Source organism: Hyperolius riggenbachi, chromosome 9 (genome assembly GCF_040937935.1).
Source record: "Hyperolius riggenbachi isolate aHypRig1 chromosome 9, aHypRig1.pri, whole genome shotgun sequence".
Lineage (NCBI taxonomy): Eukaryota > Metazoa > Chordata > Amphibia > Anura > Hyperoliidae > Hyperolius > Hyperolius riggenbachi.
In genome coordinates this window covers 228,614,500-228,638,525 of record NC_090654.1, presented here as the reverse complement: position 1 = coordinate 228,638,525, position 24,026 = coordinate 228,614,500, and the positions used below count along the sequence as shown (strand labels likewise).

General features: G+C 43.9%; 1 protein-coding gene across 3 annotated transcripts in view; it reads right to left on the bottom strand.

The window, feature by feature from the left end:
* Nucleotides 1–24,026, bottom strand: part of RGS6 (regulator of G protein signaling 6) — a 531,053-nt gene that overhangs the window by 74,871 nt on the left and 432,156 nt on the right. For all 3 annotated transcript variants that reach the window (XM_068254099.1, XM_068254101.1, XM_068254100.1), the window contains 4 exons: nucleotides 19,848–19,924; nucleotides 7,665–7,746; nucleotides 4,840–4,914; nucleotides 3,796–3,894 (listed from right to left, as the gene is read on the bottom strand). In XM_068254099.1, the coding sequence (XP_068110200.1) occupies nucleotides 3,796–3,894; nucleotides 4,840–4,914; nucleotides 7,665–7,746; nucleotides 19,848–19,924 (333 nt within the window). The remainder of the gene's footprint in view (nucleotides 1–3,795; nucleotides 3,895–4,839; nucleotides 4,915–7,664; nucleotides 7,747–19,847; nucleotides 19,925–24,026) is intronic.

Here is a 24,026-nt window from a genome sequence, read left to right as displayed (position 1 = left end):
CGGGACCAGGTAATGTATCACAGATGCCAGTAATTACATCTTTTTGCTAAGGTTATTTAACGTTTTAGGACATTTTATAAAACGTTAAATAACCTTAGTAGCAAGATACCATTATCGGCATCACCCGGCGCCTCTTCGTTATGTACGCCCGCAAATACAGAATTCACTGGCCAAAACTGAGAATTCTGATTGATTTATATTTACTTTTCACATGTTAAAACAAATAGGCCTTTATTTGATTCACTTTTTCTCCTAAGTTTTCTCCTAGGTGATATTTTTACACATTATCAATAAAATGCCTTTAATACCACCAGCAAGCAAGAAATGACTTTCACCTGCAGAGTGATGCAGTCATTTTAAACAGAAGCTGAAAAATTATGTCCCTAAGTTTTCTCCAACAAGATAATTTTTCATCTTCTGTTTAAGGGCTGAGACACACCAGAAAAGCTCCCCAAACGCTAGAGGTTTCAAAAGCTCTTCCCAATGTAATGCTATGGTTTTTTTTTAATAAAACCTCATCGCTCCAGTGTGCACAGACAAATAGGATAACATTAGCAGGAGGTTTCAAAAACTCAAAACGCTCAGAAAAACTCCTCTGGTGTGCACCAGGCCTAAAATAACTTTTGCACTATGAAATTGAAAAAGTACCAAAAAGTAGGTAAGGAAAAGTCCTGTCAAAATTATCCTCAGTAAGGCCCAGTGCACACCAAAACCGCTAGCAGATCGTCAAAACGCTAGCGGTTTTGGGAGCAGAGAGCAGATATTTGGCCGGGTGCACACCAAGCGGATTTTGTATGCGATCCGCCGGCCGCATCAGCCAGTGAAAACGCTTGGCTATTGTATTTCAATGTGTGGTGCACACCGGCGGTTTGAGGTTTTTTAGCAAACCGCAAACGCGCAGCAGGAGGCGCGTTTGCGGCTTGGCAAAAACCTCAAACCGCCGGTGTGCACCATCCCATTGCAATACATTAGCCAAGCATTTTTCCAGGCGGATGCGGCCGGCGGATCGCTCCAAAAACCGCTCGGTGTGCACTGGGCCTAATTTCTTGTTTACAAGCGACTTGAAAGACATTTTATTGATAAGGTGTGAAAATATCACATAGGAGAAAAAAATGAATTGGATCGGGTCCATAGTGCCTTTGAGAAGTAAAATCAGAGGTGAAATTAACACGTTTGTACTGATGTCCTTAATGCAAAAGGTTTTTAATACTGCAAACATTTTTTTGATTTTAAAAAAATATAATTTCTTCTTACAAGCAGTGCATAAATCACCACTGATTATCACACCTTACTGAGCCCTTTATTCACAAATAGATCGTACCAGTTATTACCACTCATTATCTGATGTTGCAGCCAAAGGCTTCCAGTTTAATTATTACATAGCAGAAACTTTCCATGGTGGTGAACATGTTCAACCCCAAGGAAAGAGAAAACATTGTTGGGTGTTCTTTGCTGAGATATGCTTGCCCCAGCCATAGCAGTTGGGAAGAACAGAGAGAGTGTAAGTAAGCGGGGAAGAGCCGCCGCCATTAGCCAGCGGTCGGCGGCTCTTCCCGCGTGCAGTGGCCGCTCGCACGGGGAGGCAGCCGCCTCCTCCCAGCGTGAGGCGGCTGTCCCCGTGGAGAGACAGGCTGAACGCGGAAAAGCCGCCGCGTTGGACGCGGCGGCTGGGGCAGGTGTCCCCGCTGCGGAGACACCGCAGAACGGGGCTACTGCAGCTGGGACTCATAGTCCCTCAGGCTTTAGAGTGACGCGCGCGCGCGCACTCAGGAGGTAGATATGCTTGAATGGGTGAGTCAGCTGACCAGGCTGGTCAGCTGACTCTGGCTCCACTCCCCATTGGTCCTGTGTTTGGGGTGGAGCTGGAGAGCAGTATGGGTATATATACTGCTGGCTGTTCATTTCTTGGGTGTCTGGCGTTGCGTTCACATACGTGGGAGCACCCAGATCCGTTAGTCAGATCCGTTAGTGTGCCGGGACCAGCTGGAGCTGTAATCCTACACTAAGCTAGATTTGTTGATAGCTTAAAGTACTAGTTTGATTGTGATTATTTGTTATGACCTTTGCCTGCCTCGACTATCCTTCTGAACCTTGACCTTGTACCTCGTTATCTCTGATACTCCGTTGCTGAACCCAGCCTGTACCTTGACTCCGCCTCTGCATCCTGATTTTGTACTCCGATATTTCTGATACCCCGTTGCCGAACCCTGCCTGTACTTTGACTCCGCCTCTGCCTCTAGATCTTGTACCTTATCTGTCTGTGTGTGTACGACCTGGCTTGTCCGACCTCGAGAACCGACCTCACCATTGGAGGAGGTTCTTCGTTCTGTTAGTAACCCTTCTGCCTGAGGGTGACTTTCAGAAGATACTTCCTGCTAGCAGTCTGACTCCTCCCGTCTTGGAGAGCTCAGGGTTGCGGAAGTAATCTGTACAGTACGTCTTACTGTACTGAGGCCTAGTCCTCTAAGTGTTACTGTTACACCTAACACTACACTCTACTCTGGTGAACAGAGGTTAGCCAGTATATTGGATTATCGGTGATACTGCAGATCACATATAATCTGGTATACGTCTGTATTCCCCGTGACGCTGCAGGTCACCGGTAATCAGACCTCTCTGTGCTTCACCGAGTGTTACAGAGAGAGATCTAGTGAGCTCTAGTTATAAGTATCCCTGTTGCCCTGTGTGAAGGGGGGGGGGGGCACATTCTCCACCCTGCCGATTTCTTGTTTACTGATTGTAAATGTCAAAAAAGAGCTAGTACAAGCTGAACAAATGTACCTGTTTGAGGAAGGCTTTTAGTTTGACCTTAGACTAGACATGCAAGACAGCTGAAAAGCTGTCATGAAACATGCATTATTATCCAGTGCTTTTTTTGTATGTTTTGTCTCATATGTGTATTTTTTTATGTTAAGTGAATCATGAGATAAATTGAACTTTACAGAATACTAAAACAATTAGATAAAACCAGCATTAAAGAGAATCTGTACTCTAAAATTCTTACAATAAAAAGCTTACCATTCTATTCATTATGTTCTCCTGGGCCCCTCTGTGCTGTTTATGCCACTCTCTGCTGCAATCCTGGCTTGTAATTGCCAGTTTTAGGCATTGTTTACAAACAAAAGACATGGCTGCTAACCAGCATGTGATAGGCTGAGAGAAGCTCAGCCTGTGACTCATACAGAGCCTGGAGGGGGCGTGGAGAGGGTGTGTATAGCTTCTTACTATCACAAGCAGAGCAGCACATTCCAGCCTGAGCCGACAAAGCTGACAGTGAAAGAAGATTAGATTATATAACAGAGATAATACAGCCACTGTGCAACTAGGAAAGGCTGCAGTAAGACAGACCACATTAGAACAGGTATAGGAACTTATAGGATAGAAGAAATAAGGCTGAAAATGTTGTTACAGAGTCTCTTTAAAGTTTAGTACTTCAGACCTATAGACCCAACTGCTGCTGCTTCATAGATCAATATATATCACAGTTTGATCACATTTCTGGTACAAGGGACTGGCAGACATGATTTATAATGTTACCTATGTGATCGATAATAAGATTTAAATTTAATGGGCCCCTTTTGGTTTTTTGTCTGTAGATTGGCTTTATCTCCTCTCTTCCATGCAAAGTCAGTCCTGGCTGAAAGAAATGTGTGCACATCCTCAAAAGGTTCATTCTCAGTATGATTACACCCTTTGTCTTTTCTGTATATGTATACCAGGCAGCTGCCCATTCATCACACTTATAAGTGAAATATCTGAAGGAAAAGTAAGTACCATTCCCATGATAGCACCAACCTGTTTTCGCAAGTCATCTTTTGTCGTTTTCCTAATCACATGGGAAGCCATGTGGACGGGGCTCTGTGACTGGGAATCTTCTGATACACCGTATACTGACTAAATAAAAAAAAAAAAAAAAACAATGATCAGGAGGGAGAAAAAGCAATACTGCCTAATGAGGCATTTCATAACACTCTATACAGAATTGTTCTTCACCTATTTCTGGCTTTCATAGCTAAACAATGACTAACATTATTCTCAGGGTTTTCTTTATTTTCAAAAGCACTTAGTGAATGGCAGTTTATCCAATTGCCCAAAAAGTGTGCAGCAAGTAGAGAGGCTGGCCAGCATATTTATATAAATCCTTTCAGGTAGAGTATTTATAAAGAATAAAGGCAATGCTGAGAATCCCCCATGAAGAGATGAACTAGCCCAAAACCTGTTGGTTCTGTCAGATAACTACTACCTACTGTAAGCGACAGCAACATAGGAGAAAAGTAATTTATGGCTCATTTTAATCTGGAAGAAATGTACTTCTTATTTGTATGTTATTACATGCATTTTATATTGTTTTGCAATAGTGGTCCTTTAAGCCAGATGAAGAAAGTGCCGTGACGTTGTGGTCCTATGTATAAAAAATGACTGGGCAATAAGAAAAAATATACCCCTATTCCCAAGACCTGCCAGTACCTAAGTGCTAAGTAATTTTTCTAGCTGCAACTTACATTTTTACAGCTTAAAAATTACCCAGATGGCTGCTCATTTTTTTCTGCTGAATGTTGACTGTAAAATACTGTAAAATACTGCATTCACATGCTGGTGATGTCACATTCCATTTGCCTCTTTACCCAGAGCAATGACTTGAACAGCATATAGCTGTAGAATCATAGGCACAGACACAAAAGTATTTGAGGATACTGAGTACCGTTAGTTTTTTTTTTTTCATTTTCACAGACCAGCCATGGCAGCACTGCTGATCTCAGGAAATTTGTGATGGAATAACAGGTCTACTGAAACACACTGTATAATGCTGTGAACATAAATAATATTTAAAAAACTCACCTTTTTGACCTTTTGGGGATTCTTCATTCGACGGCACTTTCGTATGTCCATTTCAGTTGTGTTCACACATCCAGGCTGAGAAGATAGTTAAAACAAAAAAAATATACAGTGGTAGAAATTTTAGACTGGAATAAACACAGCAGTCTTAAAAGCCTCTATAGTCGCTCTTAAAAGTACACAAGAGTCAAACTGAAACATTTGAAGATATAATATATATATATATATATATATATATATATATATATATATATATATATATATATATATATATATATATATATATACATACACATTTCGCAGGTAAAAGCCCGCTTCCTTAGGTAATATTGGAGTCACTGTCTTGTGGTCCTTTTCACGTTTGGCCCCTCTGTCTCTGTCTACAGAACCACCAAATATGGAAGCACCACGGGACAGTTCGTTGTCCACCCTTGGGGGGTGTTACCCCTTACTTCTATATCTACAGGGAGTGACCTGAGAGGGGTGGGGTCTAATTCTAATCTCCCCACCTGCCTGCACTGTGGTTGTCTTAGGGCAGGTTTCCATTACAAAGTGATGTGAATGCGGCTACGTAGCCGCATCACATCACTTCCACCGCTGGCCACATCACTTCCGCATCTCCCGATGCGGAAGTCAATAGAGGAGATGGGACGCGGCTGCGGGCGGATGCGGCCATACGAAAATCTGCAGCGTGCTGCATATTATCGGATCGCACTGCACCGCTCCGCACAGCATGCACGCAATGGAAATTGTTCCATTGCCGTGCATGTGTTTCAGCACACCCGCGGTGCGATGCAGCTATGTAGCCGCATCGCACCACCCCTAGTGGAAACGGGCCCTTAGTGTTAGCCTACACTTGGGACGAATGGCTACATTGTTGCACTGCATCAAGCAGTTTTGAGTGATATTTTATAGATTGAGTGTCATAGTGCCTAGTTTGCTGCTTTGCACACTGTAGTATAAGAAATGACACTATTGAGTCCCATACAATGAATTTAATAATCCAGGATTATTGGTCCAAAGTGAATCCTTCTTGCCTACTGTAACCCAATTTATCCACTCAAAGCATATATTTAACAAAGGTAGAACAATTTCCCTAGAGAAAATCAACCCTCCTTTTGCCTATGTTTACCACTTCCAGGACCGGGCTAGTTGAAATCTACACCTTGTTTATGTCAGTTTATCCCTGCCATGGCGTAGAATTTAACTTCCACATTTGTGCATACACATTCGGGCTATAAACCAGAAGTACATTTGGCTTAGAAAAGCTTAAATAAATGTTTTGCTCCCATTGTCCTAGAGGGGTACATTAAAGTGAACCTGATAGTGATGTCCAGTTCATGAGTGATTGGTTTATTTGAGCCGTTTTTTTCCTGTGAGAACACGACTCATCACACTGATAACAGACTGGTCCTTAACACAGCCAAAACTGTTGAGGTGATAGTAGACTTCAGGAGGCATGCTCCTGCCCCCCCACCAATCCACATTGATGGCTTTGAAGCTGAGCGAGTGGCCAGCGTTCGCCTCCTGGGCACCACCATCTCAAATGACCTGACCTGGAAGGAAAACACCACCTTAACTCAGAGGAAAGCCCAGCAGAGGCTGTTCTTCCTCCGACAACTGAAGAAGTTCGGCATGGCCCAGGAATTGCTGATGAACTTCTACACTGCCACCATAGAGTCCGTCCTCTGCTCTTCGATCCTTGTATGGTACGCTGGATCGTCCAACAGGGATAGATACAAACTTTAGAGGATCATTAGATCGGCGGAAAGGATCATTGGGAGACCACTCCCCTCACTCGACTGCCTACATATCTCCAGGCTACGCTCCAGAGCACTAAAGATTGCCGGTGACCCCTCACACCCTGGTCACCGCTTTTTCATCCGTCTACCGTCAGGCCGCAGGTACCGAGCCATCTACGCAAAAACTTCGAGGCACAGTAACTCCTTTTTCCCCTCTGCTGTCAACCTCCTGAACTCACTTGACTGAACTAGCGAACATAACTCTATGCTGAATCTGGACACTGACACTGATCACTTTACTGTATTCTATTGCCCATTTTGCACCCCTGTTTTTGTATATAGTATGGACTGTTCTGCACTTTTTGTCTCTGCATGTTTGTCTTTTTGTACTTCCTGTGTTTACTTTGAGCAAGTGTAAGGTGCCAAACCCAATTCCGGGCATGACCCAGTCGTGCTTGGCGAATAAATTTGATTCTGATTCTGATTCTGATTCTGATTCTGAACTGAATCAGTTCAGTGGATGAGACAGGAACTGCAGCTGCACAGCTGAAGGAGAAGGAGCAAGGAGGAGGAATAACAGATGTCTGGGCCAATTAGCAGGGGAGGGGAGTGCCTATCAAGGAGTTACTGCTAGCCACACCCTCCCCAGTGAAATGAATCAAATGATTCGGTTCATGATCCGGTTCTTTTTAATGAATTGAATCAAATGAATCGATTCATTGAAAAGAGCCGGACTGAAGGGAAACAAGTTAGTCATAAAAAGGTATTTTTTAGATAAGATTAAAAAAATAACTCCTAGGAGAAAACTCAGAAGAAAAAGTTAATTAGATAAATAAAGTACTCATCAGTTTTCACAAAATAAAAAACACCTTAAAAGATTCATGAACTTCTGCTTATGAAGCTGTCGAGCTGCACCACATGCAGAGATCTGAGAGACTGTGGTAATACCCTTGCAAATCCACTGCCAGCTTTAGCCACCCCAAATAACATATTTTATTGTATTCGCAATGCCAAAAAGCCCTCAAGAGTGGTCTTCAAGGGATGTCTGAGGAAGCTTTTAAACAATCAAGCGGAATGAAGACTTACCACAGGTCGGTGCACATCCCAGAATCCCCTTTCTTGGCTGTCCAGAATTTTTCTTTCTGTTTTATCCTTTTTCCTGTCGATTCTATGAAAGAAATATGAATTATATGACTTTATATAATACAGTTAGCACTTTATATTTTACAGCAATTATTAGTTTCAAGGGTGTTCATTGAGAAATCAAAGCACAACAGACAAGGTCGACATTGTTAATACATTCCCCCACGCAGGCGGGGCAAAAGTGGTAGTAAAAAATAAGGAAAAAGGAACCTTGTATCAACAATCATTATCATAATTTTATGAATAAAGGGGAAGGGAAAGGAGGGGATAGGGTAGGGAAATGGGAACAACTAAAGAATGTTGACCACTTCTTTCCGATTGAGCCAGGAAGAGCGGGATAAGGGAGAGGTAAGTGAAGTTTGGGTAACAGTTAACCAAACAGGTAATCAGGCATAACAGGGAAATGTGTAAAGAGTGCCTCCAGGTGACAGTGTACAAAATACGTACTGTGGTAATAGCTAGCCAGAGTAAGCCTAAACACTGGCAGAGCACGGGTAAATTTTCTTGGGGGGGGGGGGGCACACAAATAATAAGGCAGAATAATTAAAAAAAACAGAAGAGAAGAAAAAAAATCCCACACACAAAAAAACCCCCCTTCCAAAAAAACCCCACACACGTAAGAAAGCAGCATTCCCCCCGGTGTGGTTGAAAGGGAGATTTGCATCATGGATGTGCAAACAATAAACCTGCAAAAGTTGTGTGATGCTATTGTGCCAATATGGATCAAAATCTCTGAGGAATGTCATGAAGAATTAAGGCAGTCCTGAAGGCAATAAGGGGTCAAACTCAGTACTAGCAAGATGTACCCAATAAGGTGGTCAGCAAAATACCGTATATACTCGAGTATAAGCCGACCCAAGTATAAGCCGACCCCCCAACTTTTACCTAAAAAAAAAAAGGGGGGGGGGGGGGGGAATGCTTGTCCCGAGTATAAGCCGGGGGTAGAGAAAGAGGGGGGATACCCGCAACACAAGCATATAAATAAATAATCCACCAAGTGTGCTAGGGCTCAATATATAGCACAAAGGGAGAGAAAAGAAAGCCCATATATTCAGCACCACTGGGAAGGTACAAAAAAGTTTATTCCATGATTCAAAAAACATTAATGATTGACACAATGAGATTCAACACAATTTAAAACCCAATTAAAACATACGGCAAGAACAAATCACTGCTGCAAAATATCAATCATATATTCATAGGTATATATAAAATAATAGCATCACAAAGATAACAACCATGTAATATCATATTATCATTACTGGTAGCACAGTGGGCATCTAACAAGAGCCCAATGATGCCTATAAACGCGGGTTCAGTAATAAGGTGCAAATAACAATGTATAGAGCAATGTGTGAAAAATAGTCTTGTGCAAATGAGCAAGTAATTAACAGTACATACAACCTAATAGTGCAAAAAACGGCTGTGAGCACACAACAAGAGCAGCCTATAGATAAAGTGCATGAGGAAAAAAATTGGAGGTGCAAACAAAGAAGATACTTATCCCCGGGTGTGATGCAGGCAGCAGAGATGGTAGGTATCCCTCAGGACAATCCCGCTAGCTCCGCGGGCGTCACCCCGCTTTGAAGGAGAAGGACACCGCACTGCATGCACGCCAGAGCGGCGTTTAAATGGAGGCAGCATGAAGGGCGTGTGCGCCAGCCGGGATCACGCCAGCCGGATCTGACGTCACCATAGACAAGAGTGGAGGAGACCGGAAGAAGTTCCACCGTGGCTCTCTTCCTTCTTCCGGTCTCCTCCACTCTTGTCTATGGTAGGCATCATTGGGCTCTTGTTAGATGCCCACTGTGCTACCAGTAATGATAATATGATATTACATGGTTGTTATCTTTGTGATGCTAATATTTTATATATACCTATGAATATATGATTGATATTTTGCAGCAGTGATTTGTTCTTGCCGTATGTTTTAATTGGGTTTTAAATTGTGTTGAATCTCATTGTGTCAATCATTAATGTTTTTGAATCATGGAATAAACTTTTTTGTACCTTCCCAGTCATGCTGAATATATGGGCTATCTTTTCTCTCCCTTTGTAAGCCGGGTGTAGGAAATGCCACAACCACACCACCACTCACATCCATGACCGGCCACAACCATACACAGGAAAAGGAGAACAAAATCATCATCAGATAGCAAGAAATAGGTTTACAGAATGAATGTAAACTTTTTATTGCTAATGACATCCAGAATGGCCCCTCCACTATATGCTGGTGGTATTATGGTGGAGGTGAATCATGCATATATCAGCATGCATGACATATGTGCCCCCTACACCATATGCTGGTGGTATTATGGTGGAGGTGAATCATGTACACATATATCAGCATGCATAACATGTGCCCCCAGTGCCTGCTCGACCCCTGCCTGTGTCCCCTGCCATAAATGGGTAGAGTCATTGTGTTCCTTCAATTTACTACCATCCTAGCACCTACTCCGAGTCTCCGCCTGTGTCCTCCGCCTGAATAATGCTGAATAATGTTGCAGCTATATAGCATAAAGCTAACAAAGAACAGTAGTTCCCTTTAATTACCACACCACTCAAAAGGTCATAATTAAATCATCAACTTTATTCAACAGACATTAAAAACACTTAAAACCAATATGAGCAGCCATGTAATAATACTAGGATTACAATCCATAATTTATGAGTAAATACATCTCCACATCTATTGTGTCATTAAACAGTAATGCACCTATACAGATAAATATGTATACATGTAAACATCCACACTGCTAATCAAGCAACATGAAAGAACATAGGAAGCGAAACAGCATCACAAGGGTGTGAAAAAACATGCTGAAAAGTGAAAAAATGTGATAGAAAAAGGAGACCAGTAACAACTAGCAAAAAGTAAAAGTGCTGCAGTGCATAGAATATCAGCGTAACAACGCTGTAAATAAGGTGCAATTAGCAATGAAAAGTGCTGAGTGCAAAAAAGGAAAAGCAGCGACTAGCGCTGAGAAAAGAACTGACGCTTACCAAAGGATCTGCATGTGGAGAAGAAATGACATGGCATGCCAAACCTGCCTTCGCGATTCGCCGCTTTCCGCAATACAGCGGCTTCCACTGGGCATGATATATAGCATGTCACTGGCTCAATTACCAGCATGCCAGCTGCTGCGGCTACCCCCTGCATCTTTTACTCCCCCCCCCTGCATCTCTTACCTCCCCGCTGGATCGATGTGGTCCGGGCTGGCATAGCGGTGCACGGCATCCATTCACAGGACCACGCTGCCCGAAGGAGTCTCAGCTCTATGGCGTCCTGCAGCGGCGCTCACAGTTAAAGGCGCCACTAGAGGGTGTCATAGACATGAGACTCCTTCAGGCAGCCTGGTCCTGTGAATAAATGCTGTGCACCGGCGCTATGCCAGCCTGGACCACATCGCTCCAGCAAGGGGGGGGGAAAAGACGCGCGGGGGAGCCGCAGCTGCTGACATACTGGTAAATGAGCCATTGACGTGCTATGTTGCCACAACATTATACAGCACATGCTGTATATGGCGGGGGTCGAGCAGGCACTCGGGGACACTTGGGGGGCAGAGGAAGTGACTCGAGTATAAACTGAGACCCCCACTTTTGGGCCACTTTTTTGGACCCAAAATCTCGGCTTATACTCGAGGATATACGGTATATACATTTTCCTGTCATTGTTTTTATTTTGGTTTATGTATTAGCATTAGTGTTGGGCCGAACAGTTCGCCTGGCGAACCTCTCTGGGCCTCTTACTACTTCCGGGTCGCAATGACCCGGAGTAGTACGCCTGCGCTGCCCGGCGGAGCGCGTCCTAGATCGCGCTCCTGTTGCCGGGCACTCTCTGCGCATGAGCGTGACGTCACTCATGACGTCACGCACATGCGCAGAGAGTGCCCGGCAACGGGAGCGCGATCTAGGACGCACTCCCCCGGGCAGCGCAGGCGTACTACTCCGGGTCATTGCGACCCGGAAGTAGTAAGAGGCCCATGGATTTAGAGATGTTCGCCGGCGAACGGTTCGGGAACCGTTCGCCACATCTCTAATTAGCATACCTTATAGTAATCATAAGCCCCTAAAATGCCAAATGCTACAACAATAACCCCAAAGTATCAAACACAGCCACAACCATCAAATAATAAATCAGAAACTATTACCTCCAACATATGAAATACAGAGAAAAGTTACCTCCCACATATGAAATGTATTTATTTATTTGTTGTATTTATAAAGCACCAACATATTACGCAGCGCTGGACATTAGTTTAGGTTACATACAATATTTAGGGGTGACATACAGCAATATGTTGATACCGGAATACAAGAAAAACCAGATCACGCAGCACAGTATGAGTACAAGGTAATGCTTAGTCAGTCACGGGATGGGAGCATGGAGATTAGGCAAGTTAGGTTCACTCAAATGCATAGCATGGGTGCACAGTAATGGAGGTGCATGATCAGGTTGGACACAAAAGGAGGAGGACCCTGCCCAAAGGCTTACAATCTAGAGGGAGAGGTAGGGGCACGAAAGGTAGGAGACCAGAGTTCAGCTGTGGGTTTAGAGCACTTGTAAGGGGTGATAGGCCAGAGTGAAAAGGTGAATTTTGAGGGGAAATGTGGCAAACGTTACCTCCGACACATGCAATACAGCAAACATTACCTACGACACATGAAGTGCAGTAAATGTTACCCCCAACAAATGAAATGCAGCAAACGTTACCTTGGACACATAAAATGCAGCAAATGTTACCTCCAGTACATGAAATGCAGCAAACATTACCTCCAACACATAAAATGCAGATAAACATTGCCTCCCACACATAAAACATGCAAACACTGCCTTTGACACTTGCAATGCAGCAAACATAAGCCCACATAAGAACTGCGTCAAACATGATGCCACAAATGAAACTGCAGTAAACATTACCCCACATATGAAATACAGCAAACAAGATGCCACATATGATAATGCAGCAAACGTGACCCCACATATGAGAATGCAGTAAACATTACCCCACATATAAAATGCAGCAAACATGCTATTACTCCAAAATAGGTAGCCAAAAATGTCCCCCCCACAGTGCCATAGCTACAGACTTCTAGCCCCCCCCCCCCGTGATGTGGAATTTGGAAGCAGGCTCTGTTTCACCTGTGCCAATCCTCAATCATGCTATTGAGCAGCTGTGCATAGCAGCCATGTTTTTGAGCGCTCTTGCACATGTGCGATTACAATTCTTTCCAAAATACAAATATGCATTGTAATGAGCAATTTCACAGCTTTTTAAGAGGGGCAACAGTAGCACGATGGAGTGGAGTCCAAAGGCATTGGGGGAGGTGGGCAAGAAGACTATGGGGTAATGGATGTAAAAATCATGCTTTTCAAAGCTCAGGCCTCCTTTAATAGATAGATGTTCCGCTCACCTAGGCAGTGCTGGAGTGACTGTTTACATGTACGCCACGTCTGGACAGGATGTGTAACACATAGGTAAAGATGTCTCGAACATAGAATTTTCCATTCGCGAACAGCGAACGTAAACAAATGTTCGTGAATACCGGTATGTGAACCCGGCGAACAACCATAGACTTTAATGGGTAGGCAAATTTGAAAACCTACAAAGACTGTTTCTGGCCACAAAAGTGAGGGAAAAGTTGTTTCAAGGGGTCTAACACCTGGACAGGGAAATGCCGGAGGGGGATCCATGCCAAAAGTCCCACCCAAAATTATAGAGTTGACGCAAATTCTGGTTTTAATCACTAACAGGCAGAAATCACATTACATTCCTACAAATAATGCACTGGAGTGGTACTGTGCGTGCAACTTAATTTAGCAACAATAGCAGTAGTGTGCAGTAGTGTGGTACAGCTCTGGGTGTCAGTGGGCTGTGGAGAGTCACACACACAAAAAAAACACTGGAGACCAATGTACTAGCCCTCAAAAGGGATGTTTGGGGTGCTTTCACAGCAAGTGAGAAACAAGAAGCACAGGTAATGCTTTCCCTACCTATCTGCAGCAAGTCTGACCCTGCTCTCACTAACAGGCAGCAGTCAGCAAAGAATGAATCCAATATGGCCACCGCAACTGCTTTTTAATAGGGGGTGGGTGGTCCAGGAGGGGGTGCTAGCTGATTGGCTGCCATGTGTCTGCTGACTATGAGGTAAGGGGTCAAAGTTTGGCTCCATGATGATGTATAGGGAGCGGGTCGAACACGCCATGTGTTCGCAGTTTGCCGAGAACACAAACAGCGAACTGTTTGGGCCATCTCTACACATAGGGCCCCAAAAAACACAATGCTACCTGTTTCTAATTGATATGTGTCTGGGCCCCTGTCTGTGGGGATGGGTGGAGCAGAGCAGATGCAAGCGATTCAAGCAGGAAGAGAGCACCAGTGGGGGCAAGTATTCATGTGAGACACTGCACTGCTAGCTCCCCGGGGTATGGACACACAGCAAACAGATACCATTGTGCTTTGCCGGGGCCCTGTGTGTGACGTGTTTGGTCTTGGGGGAGGAGAGAAAGTGTTCTGGCTGGGGCACTTATGAGTCTCCTTGAGAGAATGGGCCTGGTTGCGAGCATGGGTCTACGTCACTGTCGCCCCAAGTATAGGTGGCCAAAGGGCCCCCCCAGTATAAGGTAGCCAAAGGTGTCCCCTAGTATAGGTACTTCTCTCCCCATACGTAGCCAAAAGGTGCCCCCCAGTATAGGTAATTCCCGCCCAGTTAGCCAAAGGTGTCCCCCAGTATAGGTAGATCCACTCCAGGTAGGTAAAGGGGGCCCAAGTATAGATAGATTTCCCCCCCTCCCAGGTAGCTTAAGGTGTCCCTCGGTATAGGCATTACTCAAAGGCTCAGACTTACAGATGAGTAAAGACCCGAGGGGACCCTGCTGACTACACCCCTGCCTGAGGTGAGTTCTCTGCCCACTGTGCAGACTGCACATTACGCCATTGCTCCAGCCATTTGCAGGCCATAGCTTCACCCTTTCAGACATCGTAGCTCTGGATGTACTAAACTGTAGATTTTGCCATTTATATTGTAGCAATTTCTCCGTTTTTCTTCTTCTCTGTTTTAACAGCAAAATCTTCCACATGCAAACACCAAACCTCAAATCAACTCCAGGCCTTTTATCTGCTAAATTGATAATGACATAACGATGGACTTACCCACACCTGCCCACGAAATAGCCTTTGAGTCAATTGTCTCATTACTTTTAAGCCCCTGAAGTGAAGGGATTGTGTTAAAAAATCTTTTAGTTGCCTCACATTTTATTCAATCGGTCTGTTCATCCCTACTAACTGAAGCTGAAAGTTTGCACTTCAACTGCATCTGAGTTGTTTCATTTAAAGTTAATTCTGGCAATTTACAGAACCCAAATTTGAAAAAAAGTGGTCTCTGGTCCCCTCTGCCTACTGCGCCTTGCACTAAACCTCCCTACCTATGCCAACACTAACCCCCCCCCCCCCCACACACACACACACACACACACACACACACATTTACCTAACATTAACCTCCCCAATACCTACACCTTACACTAACCCTCCCTACCTATGTTTTTCAGACTAAATCCCATCACTTGCACACATTAACCTTTCTATCGGTGTGTGACATCATCTGGAAAGTGGTGAGGCAGTAAAGAATTGCATAGTAATATCTGAGCAACTATAGCAATTAATCTTTGTTTGGATCCATATTCTTTCAGCGTTTAACATTGATAGACCTTGCCAGATCTGTATGTGTGTGAGCTGCTTATTAACCTGCAGTATGTGATGGATATTTTTGCATTCTCTTCTATTCTTTGCCTCAGGACATATTCTTGTCTCCATATAATGAATGCGTGTGGTATGCTTACTGCAGTGGTAACAAACACGTCATGTTTGTCAGGTATCTAAAGACATCGCTTTGGTATAGATTAGCTTTGGTTTCAAGTAAATCTCACAAATATGGCTGGTGTTGTCATTATTAACAGGATAATGCATGCATGTGTCTGCTCCTCCTGTGTTCTGGTAGTTTGATTTGCTGAGCTTGCATTTTCCCATGTAGTTGATTATAGTGTGATTCTAATTTAATTATTTTATTTATTTATTGTATTTATAAAGCGCCACATTTTATGCAGCGCTTTAATAAAACTATTCTCATTTCTACTGCTTTGTTTTTTGCAAGTCATATCAATATTGCTATAGTCAACTAAACTCATTTAGTAGGCCAAACAATCACGGAAAGGTATATGTCAGCTTAATATGGGAGGAATGCAATTGCATCTTGACCGTGGAGATGAAAAAGGGCGCCCCGAAATTTGTGCAACGGAAATAACCATAGAATGTCAGTAAATTTACTGCTATTCTCCTATTTTGCAGTGTTCATTTCGGTAGTAAAATCTCTGTAAACAGTACCAATATTGCACCACTGCTAGACCTAACCCTATTCTTACACAGAGCCATCCCTCTACTGATACCTAACCCTAAACCCCCCCCCCAAATGACACCTAACTTTAACCATCCCCCCAGCCACAAACCTGCTAATAAACAGTATGTGCTGCATAGTAACTAAAAATATCAGGTGCCGCAGAAGTTGGGCACTGCCACAGGCACACATAGAAATGTTGGCTATAGGAGAAAATTTGGCGCTAGATGCGTCCGATAAAATAGCGTTTCTGGAGCCATCTGCTATGCAAACTGAGGCTAAAAATAGTCCAAACATTCACACCTCGAGTGCCCAAATGTCCTGCTTCCTCAAGGAGGACAAAGGCAGACACGGGAGGACACAAGGGGGACAGAGGAGGACACAGGGAGACACAAGAGGTACAAGGGGGTATGAGGTACAAAGGGGGAAAAATCCACAAGATGCCTCTTCACCATGGATGCACCAGGTTTAGTATATATATTTTTCCCCCTGATTTTTGTCCTCTAAACCTAGGTGCGTCTTATGGTCAGGGGCGTCTTATAGTCCGAAAAATACAGTATACAATCCAGCATTGTTCACCTTTGTCAAACACACAACACCCATGTTAATCACGCCATCTGCCACTGGAAAATCCACTTGGCCTGCAATGCTGCCACAAAACACACGATTGGTTCGCACGATGACCAGGGGCCCCTGGTCATCGTGCGAACCAATCGTGTGTTTTTAAACATTTTCTTTCAGCTCTAGGACATGGTGGACAGGTGAGCGGTTAGGGAGGGACCCCTGTGGGAGGGATGCCTGCACGGAGCGGTCCTGCTAGCGACGCAATCTTGCGATGGCGTCCAACTGAAGCCTCCCACCTGAATGCTAATGGCTGCTAGATGTGGTATGGCAGGTAAAGGGTGTATGATAGTGCATCCTGATTGGCTGACGAGCACCTGCTGACCACTTAAATGTAGCTGGATGCATGTACTGCTGTGTTCTATTGCTTGTGTGTGTTGAATTTAGCATTCAGTATGGAGGCAGTGTTGGTGGGTTTTCTGGATGTGAGAGGTCCAGAGCCTGGGAGTGAGAGGTCCAGGCCCACCTGCACTCCCCTCCAGGTATCGCATGTTGGCCTTGGGGCCCCGGCCAGTGAGAGAGGTCTGGGGCCCCTGGTCATCATGCGAACCAATCGTGTGTTTTAAAACGTTTTCTTTCAGCTCTAGGACATGGTGGACAGGTGAGTGGTTAGGGAGGGACCCCTGTGGGAGGGATGCCTGCACGGGGCGGTTCTGCTAGCGAAGCAATCTTGCGATGGCATCCAACTGAAGCCTCCCACCTGAATGCTAATGGCTGCTAGATGTGGTAGGGCAGGTAAAGGGTGTATGATAGTGCATCCTGATTGGCTGACGAGCACCTGCTGACCACTTAAATGTAGCTGGATGCATGTACTGCTGTGTTCTATTGCTTGTGTGTGTTGAATTTAGCATTCAGTATGGAGGCAGTGTTGGTGGGTTTTCTGGATGTGAGAGGTCCAGAGCCTGGGTGTGAGAGGTCCAGGCCCAACTGCACTCCCCTCCAGGTATCGCATGTTGGCCTTGGGGCCACGGCCAGTGAGAGAGGTCCGGGGCCCCTGGTCATCGTGCGAACCAATCGTGTGTTTTTAAACGTTTTCTTTCAGCTCTAGGACATGGTGGACAGGTGAGCGGTTAGGGAGGGACCCCTGTGGGAGGGATGCCTGCACGGGGCGATCCTGCTAGCGACGCAATCTTGCGATGGTGTCCAACTGAAGCCTCCCACCTGAATGCTAATGGCTGCTAGATGTGGTATGGCAGGTAAAGGGTGTATGATAGTGCATCCTGATTGGCTGACGAGCACCTGCTGACCACTTAAATGTAGCTGGATGCATGTACTGCTGTGTTCTATTGCTTGTGTGTGTTAAGTGGAGTGTCAGAATCAGAGCAGGAGGAGGAAGATATGTTACGTTTCCGTGCGGAAGCTGAGGAAGATGAGGTGTTCTGTGTTAAATATTCAACTACATCCTGACAATCTTGGGGGTTGGTGGCACGCGCCTTCTGAACACTGTACTTTGATCCAGGGCCGCATGAAAGCATGACAGCACGACCTCGAACAGACCTGCCGGATGGCCTGCCTCTGCCTATTTTGCCCATATTTGGAGGGGTGAAGTGAAAGGTATGCACTGACTTGATTAATACAATGTGCAGTCACACAGGTGCAGTGAACAGGTGCAGCGACTGACTGGTTTATAACATTGCGTGCGCTCACGTAGGTAGGTAGGTGCACTGAACAGGTGGGTATGCAGTGATTGGTATTACAAATGTGCAGCTGTCCCACACACAGGTACCGTCAACAGGTGCAGTGACACTGCGTGCGGCCGCGTAGGTAGGTAGCTGCACTGAACACAGGTGGGTATGCAGTGATTGGCATTACAAATGTGCAGCTGTCACACACACAGGTAGTCACTGAATGTGCTGGGCCTGGCAGTGGCACAGTAGGAATTACCAAGGGGCCAAGGTCGCACCAGCAGCTGCGACTGACTGACAGGGCTGTATATGCAACACAAGTGTCTGTGACACACACACACACACACACACACACACACACACAAACACACACACACACACACACACACAAACGCACACACACACACACACACACACACACACACACAAACAGATCACAAGAACAACATTAGCTCTCAAAAGAACTGTTGAGGATGAGTGCTTTTTAGCAATAAGGTCAGCAAGAAAGAGCAAGCTAACAAGCTTAGGACAAGAGCCTAACTAAGCTTTCCCTATGTCAGCAGCAAGGTTCTCTCCCTTCTCTAATTACTGCAGCCACACGAGTGAGTGAAAAGGCTGACGCTACCTGCGTTTTATAAGGGGGGGTGGGCTCCAGGAGGGAGTGTAGTCTGACTGGCTACCCTGTGCCTGCTGACTGTGATGTAAAGGGTCAAAGTTGACCCTAATGATGTAGTATAGGGGGCGGGTCGAACTCATGGGTCACTGCGAATGCGAACCACCGAAGTTCGCGTGAATAAGTTCGCGGGTGAACCCGCTGCAATTGAACACTCAATATGTAAAGCCCCATAGGAAAATCATCGTAATGCTTTGCAATGCAGGGATTTTGTCCTCTGCAATGTAACGGGCTTGGTGTGGAAGGGCCCTAAGTGACTAACCGATCATGAAACATTTTAAAATTTAACATACGCCTAGACACTTACACAAAATAATAATATTTCATAGTTTTTCCTGCTAGTTAACCCTTAGGCCGTTTTTAAACCTGGCATTTGCATTTGATGTGTGTTGCCCTGCCCCATCGCATTACAATGCACCACATGTCAATCATATGATCCTACGGCAAAGTGCGCCGACAGGGTCATATGCAGAGCGCCGGCCAACTCTCCCCCCTGGCCGCCCCTTGCCCAGTGATGTACTCCATGCTGGACAGGAAGTCTGTCACTTGGATTTCTGGGTTTTCCTGTCGTATTCTACGCATGCTCAACGCACAGTCGTCGCCAACATGTTTAAAATTCCTGCAACGCCATGGAAGTCAGACGGTAATGGGCTATTGACTTTGCCATAGCTGTTGTGCAGGGGCGGACTGGCCAGGGGGGAAGGGGGGCAATCTGAATGAATTTCTGTATTGCTATTGCCAAGCCTTGAAATATTGATTATCAGATAAAAATAAACAAGGCTATGGAAAATCATGCCACGCATATGAACTCACTTGACTTGTGCCTCTGCTTGCATAAAGATGAATTCCCATTTTCTTGCAAAAGCTCGCTGCAGTCTTGCTAAATTTTCCTGACAAAGGTTAAACAAGGATAAAGAAAATATATTTAGTTTGTAAATAATACATCATTTAGTAGTTCTGTGAATGCATTGTTTTACTAATGCAAAATCATTACAAAAGATCTTCAGCCATTTGTAGATATTACATTGCTCGGGCATCATTTCTGGCGACTCAAATCAAATGACAATCATCTACTTAAAGCCCATTTCAAGTACAAAAAAAAAGTCATTTTAGATTTGGGAAAATTATACCAAGAGTTTTCATTGCGGCGCACCATTTTATGTCCCCAAGAGGTTTTTTATTTTACAGACACAAAGGGGTCGATTCAGTAAATGGTGCTAAGTGTTAGCACGCCTACTTAGCACGCCTCTTCACGCCTAAACCAGCTGTTCGCGCATTAAAACGCGTGCGAAACGCATCGCGCGCAAAGTCCGTTGCGCACCAAACGGTCGCACCTAATGGCCCTATAACGTCGCATTGGATGCGACCTTAACGTCGCATCCAATGCGATGTTAAAGTCGCATACAATGCAATATTATAGGGCCATTAGGTGCGAAAATTCTTTGCGCCCGGACTGATTTGGAAAATGGTGCTAACCTAGTTAGCACCCTAGTTAACACGCCCAAAGTGTTTAGGCGTGCTAACTGGGTTAGCAGTGTTTACTGAATCGAGCCCAAAGCTTCATGTAGTGGTCCCCAGAACAGGAAGTGGTGCTGTGTAGTACAAGAAGTACAGGAATTGTAGTGCTCCGCAGTGAAGGAAAATGTTTTTGTTTTGGGCTAACTGTTGCCCAAAACAAAAACTTTTTCTTTCAAATATTACTATGCACAGTTACTAGGGAAATAATGTTAATATTTTGACATCCAATTCACCTTTGTAGAATAAAGATAAACAAACACACTACTCAGTTCACATGTATACATTACAACAGTTTCTGGCCCTTTCACACTGAGCAAGATACACTTCAATGACATTGCAGCGCAAAGTAGCTGAAAGGTTGCATCGGGCAACAGCTTTGTGGTGCATCCAAACAGTGAGGAATACAGTACAATGAAAGTATGCTTCACTGCCACTGTATTTGAACGTGTTACTTGGTTAACACACAGCATACTGTGTTGGAACCTGCCGTACTGCAATCAGTGTGAAAGCCTCATAGAGATGGGGTGACATGTAATGATATTGTCTGTAGCAACGCAATGCAGTGGACACAGTGTGAAAGGACCCTTCAACTTCTTAGTGCTAGTCTAGTTCCCAGGACTCAACAGGAAACCTCATAGGGAACAATTCTCCAATTACAGTACAAAGAGTTGTGATTGGCCGAATAGAGTGGGCGTAGTTTACTACAACCTATCTGAAACCTAGCAATTCGAGAGGGTGCTGTCTACCCAATCATGTTAGCAGTATTTCCCTATAAGGTTTCCTGCTGGGTCCTCTAAAGTAGATTAGCACCAACTTCTTAACCTTACTTTTCTTGGTTTATGTGCAGCCAGAGCTGTGATACGGATTTTCAGAATTTGACAATTACTTCAGGTATATAGGACAAACTGCAATGTTCCCTGTCCTCTGCAGCTAATTACTCATGCAGGAGTGACAGGAGAGAAGGGTGGGGGTACAAGGTGGTCTGTTCTTTACAAAAAAAAAACACACATAAAAATTGCCATTCATAGCTGGCTGCAAACTGAATTGGACAAACAATGTTAAAAAAATATTTAAACAGAAATAGAATATTGCTTTAAAGGATACTTTAAATGAGAAAAATATGGAGGCTGACATTTTTTTTATTTCCATTTTATACTCTGTTGCCTCGTTGACATGCTTATCCTTTGGCTTCAGAAGTTTATGAGTCATAAACATACAACAAGCCTGACAGCCAGTGGAGACATTAATCCCATTACCTGCATACTTGTTCTGGGCCAGTAATTCATTAGGTATTAGAGGCAGCTTTTTTATAAGCAGTATTTCTAGAAGGACGTTAAGTATAGTACACTTCATATCCTTCACAATTCAGATTTTATGCAATTTTTTTTGTTTTTTTTACAGTTGATGTGGTTTTTTTTTTCAAACACACCTATGCAGTAGGTCTGATTTACTAAAGTTCTCCATAGATGAAGAACCAAAATGATCCTGCATATCTGGACTGGGTTTGAAAAATAATCTAAAAGATTAGTGAATTCATAGTTTTATGACTGAAGACCAGTGCATGCTCCACCAATGGGAACTTCGTAACTTCGAAGCACACTTATGTACAACAAATATTCACATCAACTCCCATTTTTTTTTCCTGTTTGTACTGTTTGATATTAAAGCCCTCTCATTTCATGCATATGATAGTAAGTTTGCAAATGCCCAAAGGTTTGTGCCTAAAGCTCAACACACAATTTTGGTTGTACAGATTTACCAAATCTATGTAGTATAAGGGCCAACAGATTGAAAATACCTTGAATGATTGATTGGATAAGCTCTAAAGGTGGCCACACACCACACAATTTTTTTTAAATATCTGTTTAATTAAAAAATTGCAATCAATTTTTCTGACTGATTGTAACATTTCAAAAATATGACCAATGTACCACACACCTATGTTCAATTTTTTTCTCAATTATGATAAAAATGATTGAAAACTCAGAGAAAATCGCTAGGGTGTGTATATTAATAAATTAACAATCCAACACACACCATACAATCTTTAGTAGAAATTGAAGAGAAATATCTGGCATTCCGGATCGATTTAAATCGAACAAAACGGGATTCAGTCGAATGAAAAAAAGCTTTTGATTTTTTTGAGCGATCCGATCGTTTTTATCGAATTACTGTAAAATCGGATCATTTCATTGTATCGTGTGTGGCCACCTTAATACTACATGAAAGTGGTGAGATTGAACAACCAAGATTGCATGGTGTGTGTTGAGCCTTACAAGTCTGTACTTTTCCCAGTAGATATAAGTAAAGTGCATGGGTGGTTGCGTCCAGTGTCCTCCTCAGCACAAAGCAGATCCCCTGACAAACTCCACCTCCTCCCACTGCTGTCCAGTGATTTGTGGCCAGTACTGAAACTAGAGGTCAGCAGTTCCTACCTGCTCAGTATCGAATAAAGCATTAAAGCGTACTAGCACTGACATGTGACGTGATGAGATAAACAAAGTTATATGAAATACTAGTCCTACTGTGAAATTATCTTAAAGAGTAACTGTCAGGCTGCAGAAGCTAATTTAAACCTCTATTCTCCTGTGTTAAACAGTTTAGAAGGAAGCCAAAAAGCCATTAGTGAAGATAAAAATCTCAGTTACCTTTGATGTGTGCTTATCAGAAAAGCTGTTAGACCTAAGAGGACGCAAGCCGCATACTATACTGCAAAGCATTCTGGGGCCCTCCCCTCGGCTGCTAATGAGACGTTTCAGCAGCTTGTAATCAGTCCAGCGCGTAGCACTGATAAATCTCCGGGCTGAGTACACTGCAGGAGTCAGCTATTGTTCCTAGCCACATGGCTCATTAATATTCACTGCACACTGTGTTATTCAGTACAAGCTTTTCTGTGATCAGGAAGCAGGCAGGACATGACGACACATTTGACAGAAAAACATGGAACCTGCCATGAGCTGTCAGGAGCATCAATCTCTGCATATACTATATAAAAATTCTGTGAAGTACAAACGTGGACAGTGAAATGCATATGTAATGTAAGTACAGCCAATCTTTAGCTACTGATATATGTGTTTATTTTCTCTGAGACCTTATACCTAACAGCTCCTCTTTAAAGTGGAGCTGTCAGCCATACTATCTCAGAAAAAAAAAACACGTATATAAGTTGATAAATACCTGCTCTACTTACATAACATATATATTGCACTGTCCACAATTTGATTTTAGTGATTTTTCTATACTAAAAAAAGAGACATTTTTGTCTGTGTTTATCTTAAAGCCTTTTATCTGGCTGAGCCTGAGAAACACTGCTGATAACCAGGGCCGGGGCAGAGGCATAGGCTGGAGAGGCTCCAGCCTCAGGGCGCAGTGTAGGAGGGGGCGCAGAATTCATTTAGCTGTCATTCCTAATTGTGTTTGAAGCAGAAAGAAATAAGAAAAGGGGATACATAGCAGTGACTGCAAGTCATATAA